This window comes from Schistocerca nitens, chromosome 1 (assembly GCF_023898315.1).
Source record: "Schistocerca nitens isolate TAMUIC-IGC-003100 chromosome 1, iqSchNite1.1, whole genome shotgun sequence".
Lineage (NCBI taxonomy): Eukaryota > Metazoa > Arthropoda > Insecta > Orthoptera > Acrididae > Schistocerca > Schistocerca nitens.
The window spans coordinates 964,584,430-964,605,230 of NC_064614.1; the positions used below are offsets into that span (position 1 = coordinate 964,584,430).

The window sequence follows — 20,801 nt, forward strand, 5'->3', positions numbered from 1 at the left end:
TTTTTCCAAACACTATGTGCTATGTGTGCCAAGTCTGGCTGAAATTGGTCCAGTGGGTTAGGAGGAGATATGGAACACATACACACACACATTCATTTTTGTATGCTAGCTTTTTACCCATGGCTTTGCCCGCATACACATATTTCACATAAATTGCACACATCTCCTTTTCCCACCCCTCATCCCTTCCACCCTCTCCGTCTGTCTCATTCCTTCCCCCCAACCCCCACCCCCTGGTATACCTTGCCCTCCCCACTCTCCCTGTCTATCTTCTCTCTTCCCTCTCTTTCTGTCAGCATTATCCTTTCCTCCTTTCTTTGTCCATCTCCTCCCTTCCTCCTCTCTCTGTCCATCTCCTTCTCCCCCTACCTCTGCTCAGCCATGACTGTCTGCATGTATAGCCCCTGAAAGACCATCAGAATGCATAGCCCAAGAAAGACCATCAGAATGTAGAGCCCCTGAAACACATTTTGATACTACCCGCACACCACACAAGCAGGGAAGCATAGACGTCACACATTACCAACCCTTTTCACCCCCACCCTTAAAGGAGCTAGATGGTACTTACCACCACAGTATTTCTTTCCAGACAATGAGTGTCGTACGTAGCCAGCTTAAATAAACCCACGTGCACACATACAAGCACTTTCTGAGTGCCATGTGGCAGAGGTATGAAAACAGTTTATCCAATGTCTGTCGAAGATGTGACCACATCATTTCAGGAGTGGTTGAGCAGTGGAGTGCGCGTGCATGCATGCACGCACACACACACACATACCGCTTGTATAACTTTTGTGTCAGTATTTACTTAAACTGATGCCAGTAAAGGAAAAATAATGTTCAACCGAACACTGTTTATAAAATTAATTACTACTACAGAGTTATTGTTATTGTACTTTTTAATGTTAATATTCTAAGGACTGATATTTGCACTTTGTGTATTGATCCATTCACACCCAAATGACTCCCTCACATATACAGATCTGCAGAACGTATATACCATAAATAAATGGATAAAATACACTTTTATATCAGTAAAGATTTCATTAAGAATTACACCTGCCCTATTAACGTAGTTTCTGTTTTTGATTCCATGAATTGTGACAGTATATTTTTTCGTTGTTTTTAAGAAAATCTAATTTTACCGTTCAGTTACCTGTCTGGACTATTGAAGACGATAAAATTAGATTCAACTTTTCATCAAAACTACACTTCTGATTTTTAGTACAGGTTTGGGGTTTGGCCATAACCGAAGTTCTAGTTGCAAAATGCTGCAAAAAGGAGCCACTGCTCATAATGATGTCAAATTTGAACAGCACATTATTGATGCAGGGGGATATACATAAAAAATGAAAATTTGACCAATAGACGGTGCTGTAAGTATCAGAACATGCGCACCAACAGACGTGCGGCACACCAACACTGTTCTTCAGTTTGTGTCCAAGATGCCCAACATGACCATCTCCATGAAGGATTGCGTGCTGCTGATAAAGCTCTTTTACAGAATAGTGACTACACACCAGTAGCCCTGTAGAGGTCCCAGACACTCAAGGGCATTAAACAAATGCATTGGCACAATGTCTGCCAAGAGTATGGAGAAAACAATTACAAATTTTGAAAAGGACATATTCTTTGTAAGTGCCATGTGGCAGAGGGATGAAAGCAGTTGATCCGATGTCTGTTGAAGATGTACCCACATCATTTCTGGAGGGGTTGAGCAGTGGAGTGCAAACGTGCAGTGCATGGGGAATTGCATGAATATACGGCATGCCTGCAAGCATGGTGCATAAAATCCGACAAAACATCCGCGTTGCTGTCCATACAAAATCACAATGTTCACGAGTTGCTTCCTGCTGACCTGCCAGCAAGACAAACATTAACTCTGTAATTTATTGCTAGCATGGATATGGACAATGAATGGCAGTAGAACATTCTGTGTACAGATGAAGCCCATTTCCATCTAAAAGAACATATCAATATGCAGAAAATGAGCAACTGAAAATCTGCATGCATATCAACCAGTACCACTTCACTCTGCAAAGGAGGCTGTATGGTGCAAGTTGAAGACATCGTTTAATGTTGGGCGGTATATTTTTTTAGGAGGTGAGTCCTACCGATCCTGTCACTGGTAAATGCTATGAGAATCTTTTGTGCACCAATGTCATTCCAGTCCTTCTACAGCATGGATATGTGGGTATTGTCATTTTTTACACAAGATGCACTGCCCACACATTGTACAGCCAGTGAAGTGGCTGCTGCAGATGTATTTCAGAAATGATAGAATTATCAGATGTCATTTCGCTATGGGCTTGCCATTCAGATCAGCTGATCTTAATCCGTGTGACTTCTGGTTATCTGAACGATGTTGTGTTCAGTGCTACAATTACAAACGTAGCTGAACTGAAAGCACACATTGCGCACTGTATTCTGAACGCAATCCCTGAGACACTCCAATCTGCTATGAAACATGCTGTTTCTCGATTTCAACTTGTGGCAGAAAATGTTGGACAGCATATTGAACATGTCTTGCGCCAGTCTCACGACAATTAGAAACTGATGTCATTTTGCTTTTTATGAGGTTCTGACCATGGGTCTGTTAAAAATTGATATCATTTTGCTTATTTTTTTGCAGTTTTTAGCCTCAGAATAATTACAACTGATTTTTTCCATACAATGTGGTATAACCTTGTCATCGTAGATGAGCTTACCTAGCTAACAGTGCCACAATTGTGAACTGCCGAACTTGAGCAGTCATGCACATTGAACAGTACGGGTGGTGTAATGTGTAATTCAAACCATAGCTGTCATATAGGGATTCACTGTCTCTTGTAGTCAACCCAATTTATGATTAGATACATACAGCATCATCTACTGATAAAATTTTCATTCCATGATGTTTCCCCCTACATCAATAATACGCTGTTCAAATTTAATGTCATTCTGAGCAGTGTTTCTCTTTCTACATCATTCTGAAACTGGATCTTTAATTATGAACACCATGTATATAATGTGGAAACAAATATGAAAAAGCCACTAATTAAATATCAAGCATATATATAAGCAAAAACTTTAATGGAATAGACTTTTAGATGTAAAAATTGATAAAATAATAAGTGGTAATGACATCAGTATCTGCTTGGTTACAATGATGCAGGATTCCTGCAATAAGTAAATCGCTATAATATTTATTGCCCATGACATAAGAAAATTGTTTTTAAGACTTAGGCTTTGTACCTCTTTACATTATTTACTACATTGAAACCTAGGAATTAAGAAATTTAGAGCTTAAAAATTTGCTGATTCTTCTTGAATCATGCATCATCAATAGTCTGGTCTAAATACAGTACGTTATCTGCCAGACGAATCACAGTTTAGCACAGAAATTTTTATCACAATAACACAGAAATTATTCATCACATAACTCAGAAGTCAATACTCTCAGTTAATATTTTAATTTGCTTGCTGCTATAACAACAATAACATGAATATAAATAACGTGGAAATCCATTCATAGACTCTAGAAGCAATTAAAGACAAGCAAATATCTTAAATTTAAAGAAAAAACTTCATACCTTCAATGCATTCATTATCTCCAAACATTGAGGTGACATCATCTACTGATAAATGTGAAATATCATGTGATGAACAACATTTCACATGGATGCCTATGACTAAGGCAACGATGAAAGGTACACTCCCCATAATGTTGAACCGTGTTACGTACAACCTGAAAAATAAAACAGACACTTCATTACCAACATGAGTGTCATTATGCTTACATACAGTCAATGAATTTATGGTTATAGTAGGAGAAGAGAATGGAGAAGAGTGTTAGTCCTTCTCAGTCATTCAGATATTGTGTGGCACAAATACCATCATGAAGAATAGCCTTGCAGAAAGTAGAACATGACAAATATACACTGACTGACAGAGCAGCTACTGAAGGAAACATCTGTAACGGAGACTAACAACCCAGTTATAAGCAGTGTTAACTACTCACACGGATGATTGTGAGAATTACTTCTAGATTCCTACATATCAGGAGAAAATCAGGTACTCTGGGGGAAAAAAGTGCTTCTCCTCTTACATTACTTAGCTGCTGTTTTCATCTAACATTTAGTGACTCAGCAGTGATATGATCTGGGTTCAAACCCTAGTCCTAGGTTTATCACCTGGCACTCATCGCTTCTTTCAATTTTGGCAATATTTATCCATGTCGAAAATGTTGAGCTGCATCATGGTTTAGAGTACATGTTAGACTATACGTCCCTTTATAAGTGACTGGGTAACTACTCAATGTTCAGAGGGAGGCAAAGGCAGATTCACCTAAAAGTGAGCAGTGCCTAGTAAAATACTGTGGGGTTCAAATTAACCTTCAGGATGATGACAGATTATCTGTTTAATATAGACGTTAGTGTCACCAGAAATTACATCTGTTATACATAGGAGTGAGTACTTTCTTTATTTTGAAAATCAGGGGCTTTTCAATTTACTGCTTTATGTCTGCCAACATGTTCATCAGAACACAATACTTAATTTCTGAATTCTAGATGTGGACACTATTTCTATATAGAAATTATATTTACTTCTGGTATTGTGGTGACAACTTTCACAACTCATCCTACATTCATTCTTATTATCAACGAGAAATACCATTACAGGGTGCACGTGTTGGCACATTTAGATCAAGGTTCCCAGAGTGCCCTCTGGAAAATTTCAGTTATCACCATTACATAATGTCCTTATTGCACACTTCTGTAGAAAAAAATACTTTTTGGCTTATCAGCATCGCCCCAAAAGAATGTACTGCAGAAAAGTTTCGAATGAAAGTATGCCAACCATCTCATATTGTATCAACAAGAATATCTAGGAATCATACAGCATTTTATATAACCTAGGGCCGTTGCTCTCTACTTTTGTGTTTGGAATGACAGAAAACGACTTTTCCTACGATTAAAGAATTACATTATTTGCAGAAATGGTTAAAATGGCTCTGAGCACTATGGGACTTAACTGCTGAGTCCATCAGTCCCCTAGAACTTAGAACTACTTAAACCTAACTAACCTAAGGTTATTACACACATCCATGCCCGAGGCAGGATTCGAACCTGCGACCGTAGCGGTCACGCGGCTCCAGACTGTAGCGTCTAGAACCGCTCGGCCACACCAGCCGGCCATTATTTGCCTATTCTATTATTTTCCATATCATAGTAGACTTCATTTACAAAAGGGGAATGCTGTTAACAACATACCACTTTAGTGAGCCTTGTAGAACTTTTACTAACTACACAATACCAGGCATTGGTATGCTCACAGAAAATATGAACAGGTTAATTTTTCTAGTTTGGTTCTACTAGAAATGAGTTCATGACAGGACATCGTCACCTTACTACATCCAGGTAACTTAAAATAGCAGTTACCGAAAGATATGCATTTGAAAATTTCTCAGAATAATAAACCTTCACTGTACCGGTACATTAAGTATTTGAAATAATTCTTCTGTGATGTATTTTTTTAATTTGAAAACATCAGCAGTTTTTGGTTTGTTCTGATTTTTTACAAAAAATGAAGATATCTAGTTGTTGCAATGGTCCAGATGGTGTGTTACCTACTTGTAATTTCCAAAGCAAACATATTTATTTCCAAAGAAATGCATAGTAATGTTGAAACACGTGAGAACTGTTCTACTCATACACTATGACAATAAATGTTCAATGACATCTTAAAACATACCAAAATGTTTGAAAATAAATGTCATTGTCAGAGGTCATTCACGGTATCTTCAGATGTCTCACATCCTTCTGGATCTCCTAATGTCATACGTTTTTGTAAAATGGCCAATATCTTAATCCTAGTGTGCGAAGCATTGACTTGAGCACTTGAACAAGGACTAAAGATCACTGTACTTCTCCTTTGATACAGACATGATTGACATGTACAAAGATTTGGCATCTGTACACACAGATTTATATAGGGAGTATGTGATTGTTATATCAAGCGATGGACTTAGAAATTTTTTTTTTTTTTTTTTGCTCCAGAGGGACAACTGTAGGATTCAACATCAGCAGAACTTCTTCACTCGGGTTTTCGGATGTTCTTTTTTTCATTACTATGTCCACAAAAGTTTTATATATTCCAAGTGTTTTTTCTTACAAACTCAGCCCTGTTCTCTTCTCACAGCAAGCAGAAGACAACAGTGAAGTTTATGTTTGAATTTTTTGTGTGCTAGTCTTTGTAATGAAGCATATTATTATTATTATTATTATTGTTGTTGTTGTATCTTCACCTGTTTGTCTCTATAAGCAGTAGCGGGCAGATGTATGAAGAGTTCTGCCGCATTAACATTGTTCAAAAATGTGTATTCTAACTGGACATTACAAAAGTGATAAAAAGTTATTAGGAAGATGAAGTTTATTAGTAATTACATCTGTTCATCATTTCACCCGCACCAAGAATCCTGCATCAAGAGGATCGAAGCAGACAAGAAGAATTTGTGTAAGCAGAGTATGGGTGATCCGGAACCAATATTGTCATACCAAGCTCTATGCACAATAGTGGTAACAGAAAAAAGAAGTTGTTGTTGTTGTTGTTGTGGTTGTGGTCTTCAGTCCTGCGACTGGTTTGATGCAGCTCTCCAAGCTACTCTATCCTGTGCAAGCTTCTTCATCTCCCAGTACCTACTGCAACCTACATCCTTCTGAATCTGCTTAGTGTATTCATCTCTTGGTCTCCCTCTACGATTTTTACCCTCCACGTTGCCCTCCAATACTAAATTTGTGACCCCTTGATGCCTCAGAACATGTCCTACCAACCGATCCCTTCTTCTAGTCAAGTTGTGCCACAAACTTCTCTTCTCCCCAATCCTATTCAGTACCTCCTCATTCGTTATGTGATCTACCCATCTAATCTTCAGCATTCTTCTGTAGCACCACATTTCGAAAGCTTCTATTCTCTTCTGGTCCAAACTATTTATCGTCCATGTTTCACTTCCACTGTACATTTAAATGATGAATGATAATCAAAAAATGCACTGACTTTAAAGGTCTGTTGACATTATTGCCAGTTCACTCAGGATACGTGTACCTTCCAATTTTTTTGATTATTCAAGCAGCAATTGTTAATCAGTTTCCATTATATTTTATCCTCACCCCCATATTTTATGCCACTATTAACCTTTCTGAACATCTTGTCCACACTATTGTGATAAAATCTCTTTTTGTCTCTTGCACCTCTAATTATAAGATTCAAAAATGTTCAGCCTTTCTGCATGTGTACACTTTCTATAAGAATCCTTTTGCCAGATGTCTTGACATGGATCTTTCATGCACACTCCTGGAACATGCTACTTTCTGATAGAAACTGCTGTCTGGCTTTGGAAGTTTTGAATGTTTTAATTTTTATTTCGAATGTTGCTTCTTGGAAGTGTGCTGCTCTCATGTCTTTTAAAATTCTGTTCTTTAAAAGGCTACACATAAGTAACGTCATCTTCAGTTGCTCTTTCCAATGGCTCTTGTTCTGTATCATTAGCATTTAAATGCTTCGAACAAACACTCTCTCTTCATAGTGGCTCTTCATCTGATTCATCATTAGACCTTTCACATGGTGAATCTGAACTGTTACTAAACTGGCAGGCAAAGTAGGAGGCAAACTGGCTGTTTCGTGTGGTTTTATTCTAAGAACATGCCAAGAGCCAATGCTACATACAGAAGTATGAACTAGTTTACTGGTTCATGGAATACATAACAATGGCAAAGTGCTTATCCCTTACTGGCCAGAATATAAGTTCAATCATGTTACATATTGTATACTACATTTCCCTTTTCTGAAAGAACAAAGCCTTTTTACTGCTACCCATTACCTTTGTACAAAAAAATAATAAAAAATGTTACAACACTCTTACTCCATTTGGCTTTTTTATATCTCTCCCATACTTATATCATGAAACAGTTCTGGAATTCCCAGGTTTCCTCACATATAACTTGACACTCTTTATTTGCATAAGCTCACCTCTCAGTTGCAAGCTGCTTCCACTCCACTGGACCTCTTCAGGGATGACAAAAAGTTCTGGTTTGATGAATGCATCTGCTGGTCAAACATGCTGAGTATTATGTCTCTGTAGCTTTCCATCATATATTTTACCACTACTGGTCTCAGATAATCTGAGAAATTCTTCTCCTTTCCAGTTTATATGACCGAACTGTATACTACCATTGTCACATGGCTGGTATCTAATTTTTTGTTCAATTTTGACTAACTTTTTGTGGCTTTATTACCTGTGGACTGAAAGCTTCTAGCACATGGATACCAGGGTTCTTGTTTTCCTCGAGAATGCTCGTTGATTAGGTGACCCAAACTCTTTATTCTGTGGTGTGTTTGAATAAATGAGGAGTGCTAAACAGGTGTTTGTTTTATCTACTGAACAATGTGCCCAAAACTACTACTCTGGTACTGCTTGGCATCCCATAAAATTAAAAAATAATAATAATAAAATAAAATAATAAAAGCAACTGTCCACTGTCAGTAAATATTCTTGTTTTCAAGAAATAAACAAACATACCTGCAGCAATTACTTATCCTGGATAGCTTGGCATTGTTTTCACTATAATGGGTTAATGTATCTCATTTCTTGAACGCCGTTAGCAAACATTAAATATTGATATGTAATTCCTGATGTCTTGCGTCATGCTTTCCAGCACTCAAATTCTCTAGCTTTCTTGCAACATCTTTCTATGCCAAGGTGGTGTCCATGAACTGATACGAGTTTCCTATCAATTAACTGTACTGATATAATTATCTTTTGTCCTTTGATGACAATTCCTTCGGCACAGCGGTATTGTCCATAATGGGGGGGACACATTCCTGAGGCACTCCCTTAATTGTATCTGGAATTCCTTGCATTACATATGGTAGAAGTAATCATAATTCTTTATCTTTAAATAAGTTTTTTTCAGGTAAATCAGAAATTCTTCACTGACAGATAAAACGGTCAGTATTTCTAGTCCTTCCAATTCCGCTTTATCTTCTTGTTCCTTGCAGTCTCTACTCAGAACATTGGCATATCTGATTCTTCAGAATAAATTACTTTAAGAGCATAGGGAAAAATTTCAAAAATTATACATTGCAGGTGAACCTTACAATGATCAAAAAAAAAGTCCCCAATTGTTTACGATCAGTTCCAATAATCAATTTTTTGCCATAAATATAGGCATGGAATTTTTTTTTTGACTGTGAATGTAATTGTCACCCCCTCACCATCTATTTGTGGATATAACTGTTGTGGTGATGATATTGACTTTGCAGCATTTATTGTATTTGCACAAAACAAAATTTCATTGACAAAAACATTCCACATTCTTTGATTCCATTTAGGATTTTAGGTATGACTTGCTGAAAAATTTCTGGGGCTGAGACTAAACCAAGTGGTAATATTAAGCCAAACAGTAATCTTGTGCAAATGAATCTGCCCCATGACGTGCAAAACATTAAATAAGTTCTGTCTGTAACTGATTTGCCAAAATTCTTTTGCACACTTTAAAAAGTGAAATATTTTGTTTCCCTCACCACTGTACTAACTTCCTTCATTGTCTCCATTGGATACTGGTGTCAAAGAATATTTTTATTAATTTCACTTGGATCCAGGCAAATATGAAGTTTCCCGTTTTTTGTAAGACTATCATACACCAGGGTGTCTACAGATTTTCAGAGGATCAGATTCATGACATTTTTATTACCTCTTTAGTTACATTCACAATCTCTCAAAAAAAAAAAATGCATGGTACAAAGACAAAAATAGTTTTTTATGAACCTGAAAGCTGCTTGGAATGAATGCAGACTGTAATAATTCTTGTGCAACTTACAATGTACATCAGCATGAATAATGTAATTATGTATGACTTGTAGTATACCATTCATCGAATGCTATAAAAACATTAAAATCTCACATTGGATGAGTTACAACTATTGATTCAGATATATTTATCGTAACATCAACTATGTCAAATGTTAAACTTCACTGTATAAGATTTAGAGTCTAAGTTTCTTACCTAAACTTAAAATTTCAACATCTGAAATTTCAGTGGCTTCTTTTTCTTTTCCTATAATCATTCATTTTTTGTTATTTTTGAGCACTTATTTTTTGAACTGTTCTTTTACAACTGGCCACTTTATTTTTGTCAGATTTCTTCTTTTTAAGGTTTCTAATCTTTTTGATGGAGCATTCTTCACAGCTAGTAATGGCCACATTTAGTCATTTCTCACTATTAAATAAATCACCTAATGATTGTATTGCTAACGTTTCTTTCTGCAATAACTGTACCGCCTTTTAAGTTTTTGGCTAAAACTTCTTTGTTAACAGAAAAGTCTCAACTGCAGCCTTTCCAAGAAACATGAACACCAGCTTCTGCACAAACTTTATTAAGTCATGGTTCACACTTTGCAGTAAATTAATCAGAAAATGATGAAGCTTGTCCTTCTTAGGATTGAATTGCTTCAGTTGTTTTCCCGAATATTCACAAAATTCAAAGTATTCTCTCTTCACTACATCAGCTACTGATGGAGTCACATTTTGACACAAATTCTTCCAATGCAATTATCACTTGAGAATGTCTCAGGTGATAAATGTGAGCCATTTTTTGATTGTCTTTAATTTCAAGAGACTATTCTCTGCAATTTTTAGATACAGACTTTGTAAAAACCTGTGCACACATGTCCGAAAATATGTATATCCTTTTCTGTGTAGTTCTGGCTAGCAGCCGTACTCATCTGCTAATGTTCATTGCCAGCTGTGCAGCATGCTCTGTCACTGAATGTGCTGTCACTATTTGTGTTCTGTTGTGCTATTATTGTTTTTAATTATTTAACATGTCAATTTCGATATCACGAAGTATTTAATTGATGATTACATCCATTGTGCACATTGCTGCTTTCGTGGAAGCTCAAAGCACAAGTCTGTGTCACCTGTACTGCATACTTACAACACGTGGAGGTGGAGTCTGTCTCCCCCTCCCCCTTCCCCACACACTACACCTCTTCCCATAGCAAACACCGTGCAGTCTATCCACTCTCCCCCTCAACAGATGCCAGGTTATAGTCTAGAAGTAGCACTAATATAGCGTGGGAAATGTTTTGGCTAGTGAGAAATAAGTTTAACTCTGATAATCCTTAGCACACTTAAAATGAGATTAAAATTACAGTGGTTTTACATTAATTATTAAAAACCTTTAAGGGAATGTCTTTCTTAAAAAGACATGGATTAAAAGAGATTTCAACAGATGAGAAAGAGGAAAGGAATAAAAATGAAGTGCTAAATACAACGTTTTTGGGGTAGCTAACCTACTATTCCCTTCTATAACCACATCTGACTGACACACAAAACAAAAGTCATGACCACCCACTCAATTTCATTACCTTTTCATTACTTTCATGACCACCTGTTCATTTTCATTCCTTTTTCATGACCTGTAGACACCCTGTAAACTGAGGTGATGGAAATCATAGGATACATCCTACTGTGTCGGACCTCCTTTTGATTAGTGTAGTGCAGCAACCCGACATGGCACAGAATCAATAAGGTGTCGGAAGTCCCATGCTGCCTTCATAGACATCCATAATTGCAAATGTGTTGCCAATGCAGAACTTTGTGCATGAACTAACATCTCAATTATGTCACATAAATGTTCAGCGTGATTCATGCCTGATGGTTTGGATGGCCAAACCATTCACTTGAATTGTCTAGAATGTTCTTTAAAAAAAAAAAAATGGCAAACAATTATGGCCCCTTAAAAATTTCATCATTATTTGGAAACATGAAGTCCATGAATGGCTGCAAGTGGTCTCCAAGTAATCTAACAATCATTTCCAGTCAATGATCATTTCACCTTGACCAGTGGACCCAGTTCATTCCATGTAAATACATTCCACATGGTTACTAGCTTGCACAGTTCCTTGTTGACATATTAGGTCCATAGCTTCTGGAGTCTGCACCACACTCAAACCTTTTCATCAGCTCTTATCAAATAATATCATGACTTCTCTGACCAAGCCACAGTTTTCCAGTCATTTAGGGTCTGACCAATATGGTCCCGTCCCAGACCCAGGAGAGGCCCTGCAGACAACATTGTGCTTTTAGCAAAGGAGCAAAGGCTCTCATGTCAGTCATCTGCTGCCATAGTCCATTAATAACAAACTTTGCTACACTGTCCTAACAGATACCTTTGTCGCACGTCCCACATCGATTTATGCTGTTATTTCATACAGTATAACTTTTCTGTTAGCACTGACAAATCTGCACCAGCACCGTTGCTCTAGGACATTGAATGGAGGATGTTGGCCACTGGGTTTGTATGTGGTGACAGGTAATGCCTAAAATTTGGTATTCTCGGCACACCCTTGAAACTGTGGGCTTGGATATTGAATTCTCTAATTATTTCCAAACAGGACTGTCCCATGTGTATAGCTCTAACTACCATTCTGGCTTCAGAATCTGTTAAACCCTGACATATGGCCACAATCATGTTGGAATCCTATTCATATAAATCATCTGAGCACAAATGAAAATTCCGTCAACGCCACTTTATACCTTGCATACGTGACACTATAGCCATCTGTAAATGTTCATATCGTTGCGTCTTAACTTCTGGCACCTCAATGTAGTTGAAACTGCATGTGTAGCTTGTTCTACAAGCTTGATTAGTCCCATTTCAAACTTTAGTTAAATCTCATATTTGGTCTCTCAATTTATGTGGGATCCTCCTCGAATAGTGAATCTTTAAGTCAGGATCTTCATTGAGGACTGTGTCATAAACAAAATCTTTAACACATCCCAAGCCTGATAAAATTTTCTCATCAGGAATGTAGGCTGCTGGCACATTTACTTTTACCTGCTCATTTTTTTTATTAGATTCAGTTTCGAACATGTTTATTGTCCTAAGAATACATGAAAAATCAGGCTCCACCACTACAAAGTTCACATCTGTTAGCCTATTTCTGATGGTTCAGAAGAGTGTGGCTTGTCTCACAACATCTACCTTACCTTTATTACAGGTAAGATGCTTGTCTCCAAATCTGATATTAAGGAACACACTTTGTTTGCTATTTTTTCTGGTTATGACAATAAGTAGTGCACCTGTGTTGTGTTTGGCACTGGCTTTTACTCTTACATTAATTTTAAAAAAATTACAATTTCACACCAGTTCTTGTCAAAATTATAATCATTTCACTGGAAGATTGGCTTTCGCCTATGGCCACATTTTTAACCATTTTTACTTTACTTTTACACTTGTTTGCAATAGTGACCATTTTGCGACAATTCTGACATTTGCTATCAAACCCCAAACATTTCTTAATGTGGCGACCTTGTACAGCTTTTTATTATTATTACTTTTACATTAGCACATTTCTTCCAGCCATTTCTGAACTTGGCATTTGTTATTACATCTAACATTTCGTTTCTGGGCTAATAATAGTCATCTGCTTTGAGGCTAATTCACATGTTTTTCAAATATAATTTAAATTATCCAAAGTGAGATCTGTCGGGGTCAACATCGTTTTTCTAATTTCTTCACTGCGAATACATATGACTATTTTGTCTAGTAAAATTGTACTCAATAAGTTTCCGTATTAACAAGATTTACTTTTATTTATAACAGTAGAGTATAATTCATCAAATGTTTCAATATTTCACCCTGTCTTTGTAGTAAGGAGTTGAATATTCTACATCTGAAATGTTATGTTTATTTCTGGGATAAAGTAATCATGGAACTTTTTCAATACCATTTGGTGATTTCGTTCTTAACTGGCACCGATTTCATACATAATATATATAACTAAGGCATCACAACTAATCACAAATATAAATACTGCTACCTGCATATTTACTGGTTTGGAATTTATTTGGATTGATTTGTTGCTTCCACAGTTTCCAGACACTTCCTATGTTTTCTACACTCACCATTAATGGTTTTGGTGGATGTAATCGCATCACAGGACTACTGTTTGTCAGAATTTCAGTTTCTGTATCTGTATTGGTGATGCTGATGAACATTATATATGTAATAATGGCTAAGTTTGTATATCTTATTGCCCAGACTACAAGTACAATCATGGCACATATTACACATGCTTGAGTATACTGTCTGTGTTATATTTAAACCATTCCCTACTTTTCAGCTTAACAAAGATACCAAAAAACGAAGACGATAATTTTTATGTTTCCACTTAGTGCCCATAGAAAATGAAGAAAACAGGAAAGAGAAATAAAGCACTGCAATACTATTTCTACACTACGGTACTCTAGAAGGGTATTGTAATACATTGGTTCCCAACCTTTCTGTGACCATTATGCCTCAGTGTAATCAGATGTCAGTTAGTACACCCTCCAGCCCTGCCTTATCATACACCAACTCGCACCATTGCAATTAATAATTAATGCCAATGCCTTGTGTCTGACCACTGCCACTAATCATAATGACAATAATAATAATAATTAATAATAATAATAACAACAACAATAATACTGTTGTGGTATCTGGTAGAATTGAACATTTACTTCCAAACAAAACACATCTACACAGGATAGCTTGCAAATGTGGAAGGCTGAACAGTTAACTGTTGAGAGACGCATAGCATCGTCTATCTCACTCACATCAAAGAGTAATTATAATGATGAATACCAGTCACATGGAATGTTCATATACCACTATAAACGCGCTTTTCCGGGGACAGAATGCGAAGCTACATTACTCCCCTCCTAGTGTTAACAATATCGCATATTAAACTTCACACATCGCCCTGCATGCGTTGCCACTGCTTTTTTTGAAACCTGGTGTTATGCCACTGGAGCCAGTGGTTCCAGCAGAATGTGAGGCACCAGTCTTCAGTGTCATTTTCTTCTCTGAGGCACCTGGTGTCTGTAATGACTCATGGTGGCTCTGGGATATGAGGCTGTCTCCTGGTGCTACATTCAAATCTTCTCGTTCATCTCCTGCAATCCTTGCTAAGTCCAAGGCATCGAAAAATGCAGGCTTGAGTTGGCCTAGTGTGACGGTGGTAGGCATACCATTTACTCTAACCTGGAATGTGTGGCCACATCTGCTGATCACCAGATATGGTCCCTCATATGGTAGCTGCAACAGCTTGTGTACTGCATTGTGTAAGAAAACGCGTGTGCAGTTCTCAAGATCTGTGAACACAAACAAGTGTCCCCCAGCCTGGTCTGATCTATCAACTGTACTGTCCGCAATGCTGTGCAAGAATTCTCCTGGTAGATGTAGCTCTGCCTGTACACTAACTCTACTGCAATGCTTTTAGATCAATTTTGAATCATGCTGTGGTCCGAGGAATACAATAGGTAGTGCCTACATCCAATTCTGCATCGCGTGACATCGCAGAGTTGCTTTCCATAGGCGATTAATGCTTCCAACTATACCATTTGATGCAGGATGTAAGTTAGCAGGATGTAAGTTAGCAGGATGTAAGTTAGCAGGATGTAAGTTAGCAGCTTGTGATATGTATAAATAGTGAACTGTCAGCCCTCTAGCAAGTGCCTGAATTTCTTGACTGTGGCATAAGCTGCTTACGGTTTGCGGTGATAGATTGCCCAATGTTGCTGTGAAGGTGACAACTTCTGACTGAAGAATGCTATGGGCTGTCAACAATGATCAATCTGCTGTTTTAGCAGCACCAATGGCTGTAGACAATGCATCAACCATAAGTGCAAGTGGAGTTTGTCCACGGGGTGTGCTAACTGTGCAGCCTCTGCAAATGGCTGTTTTCACAGATTGACATGCATCATCTGCTTTGCTTGACCAAAGCAATTTGTCGTTCGGCTTTGGTGTGCCCTTAAGAAATTCATTCAGGGGTGCCATTATTGATGCATGGTTGTATACAAATCTTTGGTGAAAATTTATGACCCCTAAGAACTGGCATACCTCACTGACTGTAATGGGTGAGGGTACTTCTTTATGGCTTCCACTATCGTGCAGCGATTGAATACCATGCACGTCTACTAAACAGCCCAGAAACTGCACTTCTCTCACTCCAAAAGTACACTTTGAAGGATTAATTATGAAGCCTTGTGTGCGTAAAGGATTAAGAACCTGAGCCAGATGATGTAAATGTTCTTCTTCCATCGCAAACATCACCAAAATATCATCTGTAAACATAGCAGAAACAGTGGCAAACATAGAAGTCCCTAGTGATCTCATCCATGAAACGTGGAAACGTCTGTGCTGCGTTGCACAGACCAAAAGGCATCCTAGTGAACTCGAATAGACCGAAAGGTGTTGTCACTGCTGTCGGCGGACTAGATCAATAGTGGAAAATATAGCCTTACTATGAACACTGGCAGAGAAGCGGCACCGGGTACTGATCCAGGATGGTCCTCGCATTGAGCTGTCAGTAAGCACCACATGGACGCCATCCGTTCTTCTTCTTTGGTACCCATGGGCAGGGGCTGCCCAGCTGCTACTCAAAACTCTGCAAATGCCCATGGACAGCATGCTGTGGAATTCCTGCTTCACCCCTCGCAACTCCTCTGGCATCAAATGTCGAGGTCTAGCGAGAGATGGCGAGCCTGGGGTGGTCAAAATGTGATGTACCATTGTGTGTTTAACCAGTGAGAGAGTAGGTGACTGCTGCATGATTTTTTGGAATTTCTTGTAGTAATTGTGTATACAGTGTATCTCCTGCTACCGTACGTACCGTCATCAGAGTGATGCAACACATCTTCCCTGGAGTATGCAGGTTTGTAGTGGAATTGATGAGCTGCATGCGTCGGAGATCAGGCATCAGATCATAAAAGTATAAAAAAGGATAAGCTGTGATATATCCACTACTGTGAAGTGCCACTCAAATGTACAGCACAGTCCAAGATTAAAGCAACAATGTGAGCTGACCGTATGTTTTAATCGTATAGTTGTTAGTGGCAAACAGGCAAGAATCGTCGCAGCTCTGGTGTGGTACACGGGTTGCTGGGTACACGGACAGTTCTGCTCATGTCCGCTAGGTACTGTACTTTCCTGTTGCGATCTGCGACAAAACGTTGACATGCATTACTGGTATGAGTAGTTGTTGCTGCTACACTTTCTGCTTCATGTTTCCACTTGCATGGTGATGTATACTTTCACGCACTGTTGCCGAATTACTTGTGGTACAAACAGAAGTTTTGTGCCAATGGCGAGCAGTTACAACTTCTTGACGACTGGCAACAAGTCAATGATGTGTGTGCATTGTTTATAATGTGGCTATTTGCGTGGTAAACTCTGCTAATTGCAACTAGAGCGATGCTAGTGTTACAGCAGATGTATTCACTTGCCGTGGGGTCAGTGTTGATACCTTTGTTGCGGGATATATCTCAACAATCCTGTCCGCTGTTTGTACAAGTGCCTTTAAATCACCCGTGAACACTGTCAGAATTTATTGAGTGTCAGAGGGTAATTGGGACAACCAAATATTGTGTAGCACGTCATCGCTCACTGTGTTGCTTGCCAATGTGCGCAAACAGCATAAAAGTTGTGACGAGATTCGATCGCCGAGCTCCTCAGTCCATAAAAGCTTCTCTAGTCACTTCGCTTCCAATTGTGATAGGCGCGTCACTAGTGAGTTCTCAATTGACACACACCATTCGGCATCGGGTGGTGCGGCAAGGATATCTTGTACCTCAGCACCTAAGTGTTCTGTTACTGCTGCAACTACATGGCTATACTTAGTTTTGTCTCCTGATATCTGTGCAAGGACGAACTGGCTTTGAAGCTGTGAAGATCGTCCATTTTCGGGCGAGAATGAGCACAGTGCAGCAGATGCGGAAGTAATGAACATTCACATTACGATTCAGTGTGGAACGCTGAAGCCGATGCATTCGTGTTGTCGTGTTATCGTCAGGGTCACAAAATATGAGGTATCTGGTAGAATTGAACATTTATTTCCACATAAAACACATATATACAGGATAGCTTGCAAGTGTAGAAGGCTGAACAATTAACTGTTAAAAGAGGCATGGAATCGTCCATTTCACTCATGTCAAAGAGTAACTATAATGACAAATACTAGTCACATGGAATTTTTATATGCCACTGTACACTCATGTTTACAGGGACAGAATGCAATGCTACACTGTGTAGATCCTACAGCAGTGTAGTACCTATTACAAAGTTATTGTTGTGTTGTGCTATCAATTAGTTCTTTTACTATTGTGAATCAAATATTGAAGCAATATCTGATCAATTGTGGGAGCAACATACAACTTGGAGAAGATATTTCCACGAGATTTTTAAGCATATATGATTTATGTGTCTAAATTTTATTGTTATAGATGCATGGTACAAAGTATGTTTGTAGGGAACATACTATCTGAGAAACATGGTTTTCAGACATTTGTTACACAAACTATAACCCCACCATATTGTGTCACATGTTAATGCTAGTAATTGGTGGAGAGGAGGAGGGGGGGGGGGGGGAATTACTTACTGATAACCTTCATAATCAGTATTACAGTCTAATGAAACTGTGATAATAGTAATGCCCTATTAAAAATAATTTAGTTTCATGACTTAAATAACGTTGAACAGTTTTGGTTTTACCCCTCAAGGAGATAATTACCCCCAGAATCACTGTTGCAACACATGCCAGCCTGAGACTTAGTTCCCTACAATAGCTTCCTCCATCTTTTCCCTCCGGAACTCCCAACAAAGTAAAATACAAGCAGTACTTACAAATTGTAAAACAAACGTCATGCATGGAGTGTTAATTACCTAACCATCCAAAGAATATACAATGTAAAATGGCAAGAAGTTGCCTTCGTGATTAATACTATCTTTGTAATAATGTATAATAAAAATTTTCAATATATTTTTTTCTTTTCAGTTTGTTCAAAATGAAATTTGGATTTTAAGCATGTTGTTATTGTGGTCTTCAGTCCTGAGACTGGTCTGATGCAGCTCTCCATGCTACTCTACCCTGTGCAAGCTTCTTCATCTCCCAGTACCTACTGCAGCCTACATCCTTCTGAATCTGCTTAGTGTATTTATCTCTTGGTCTCCCTCTACGATTTTTACCCTCCATGCTGCCCTCCAATACTAGATTGGTGATCCCTCGATGTCTCAGAACATGTCCTACCAACCGATCCCTTCTTCTAGTCAAGTTGTGCCACAAGCTCCTCTTCTCCCCAATCCTATTCAGTACCTCCTCATTCGTTATGTGGTCTACCCATCTAATCTTTAGCATTCTTCTGTAGCACCACATTTCGAAAGCTTCTATTCTCTTCTTGTCCAAATTATTTATTGTCCACATTTCACTTCCATACATGGCTACATTCCATACAAATACTTTCAGAAACGACTTCATGACATTTAAATCTATACTCGACATTAACAAATTTTTCTTCTTCAGAAACGCTTTCCTTGCCATTGCCAGTCTGCATTTTATATCCTCTTTACTTCGACCATCATCAGTTATTTTGCTCCCCAAATAGCAAAACACATTTAATACTTTAAGTGTCTCATTTCTTAATCTAATTCCCTCAGCATCACCCGACTTAATTCGACTACATCCCATTATCCTCATTTTGCTTTTGTTGATGTTCATCTTATATCCTCCTTTCAAGACAGTCCATTCCGTTCAACTGCTCTTCCAAGTCCTTTCCTGTCTCTGACAGTATTACAATGTCATCAGCGAACCTCAAAGTTTTTATTTCTTCTCCATGGATTTTAATGCCTACTCCGAATTTTTCTTTTGTTTCCTTTACTGCTTGCTCAATATACAGATTGAATAACATCGGGGATAGGCTACAACCCTGTCTCACTCCCTTCCCAACCACTGCTTCCCTTTCGTGCCCCTCGACTCTTACAACTGCCATCTGGTTTCTGAACAAATTGTAAATAGCCTTTCACTCCCTGTATTTTACCCCTGCCACCTTCAGAATTTGAGAGAGAGTATTCCAGTCAACATTGTCAAAAGCTTTCGCTAAGTCTACAAATGCTAGAAACGTAGGTTCGCCTTTCCTTAATCTTTCTTCTAAGATAAGTCTTAGGGTCAGTATTGCCCCACGTGTTCCAATATTTCTACGGAATCCAAACTGATCTTCCCTGAGATCAGCTTCTACCAGTTTTTCCATTTGTCTGTAAAGAATTAGCATTAGTATTTTGCAGCTGTGACTTATTAAACTGATAGTTTGGTAATTTTCACATCTGTCAACAGCTGCTTTCTTTGCGATTAGAATTATTATATTCTTCTTGAAGTCTGAGGGTATTTCGCCTGTCTCATACACCTTGCTCACCAGATGGTAGAGTTTGTCAGGACTGGCTCTCCCAAGGCCGTCAGTAGTTCTAATGGAATGTTGTCTACTCCCAGGGCCTTGTTTCGACACAGGTCTTTCAGTGCTCTGTCAAACTCTTCACACAGTATCATATCTCCCATTTCATCTTCATCTACATCCTCTTCCATTTCCATAATATTGTCCTCAAATACATCACCCTTGTATAGACTCTCTATATACTCCTTCCACCTTTCTGCTTTCCCTTCTTTGCTTAGAACTGGGTTTCCATCAAAGCTCTTGATATTCATGCAAGTGGTTCTCCTTCCTCCAAAGGTCTCTTTAATTTTCCTGTAGGCAGTATCTATCTTACCCCTAGTGAGATAAGCCTCTACATCCTTACATTTGTCCTCTAGCCATGCCTGCTTAGCCATTTTACACTTCCTGTCGATCTCATTTTTGAGACGTTTGTATTCCTTTTTGCCTTCTTCATTTACTGCATTTTTATATTTTCTCCTTTCATCAATTAAATTCAATATTTCTTCTGTTACCCAAG

The 20,801-nt window shown here is 38.3% G+C and overlaps 1 protein-coding gene across 1 annotated transcript in view; it reads right to left on the reverse strand.

Annotated features, from left to right (window-relative positions):
• Window positions 1-20,801, reverse strand: part of LOC126194933 (maternal effect protein staufen-like) — a 201,056-nt gene that overhangs the window by 145,249 nt on the left and 35,006 nt on the right. The window contains exon 2 of the mRNA XM_049933319.1: window positions 3,573-3,727. Within this exon, the coding sequence (XP_049789276.1) occupies window positions 3,573-3,702 (130 nt within the window). The 5' untranslated portion in view covers window positions 3,703-3,727. The remainder of the gene's footprint in view (window positions 1-3,572; window positions 3,728-20,801) is intronic.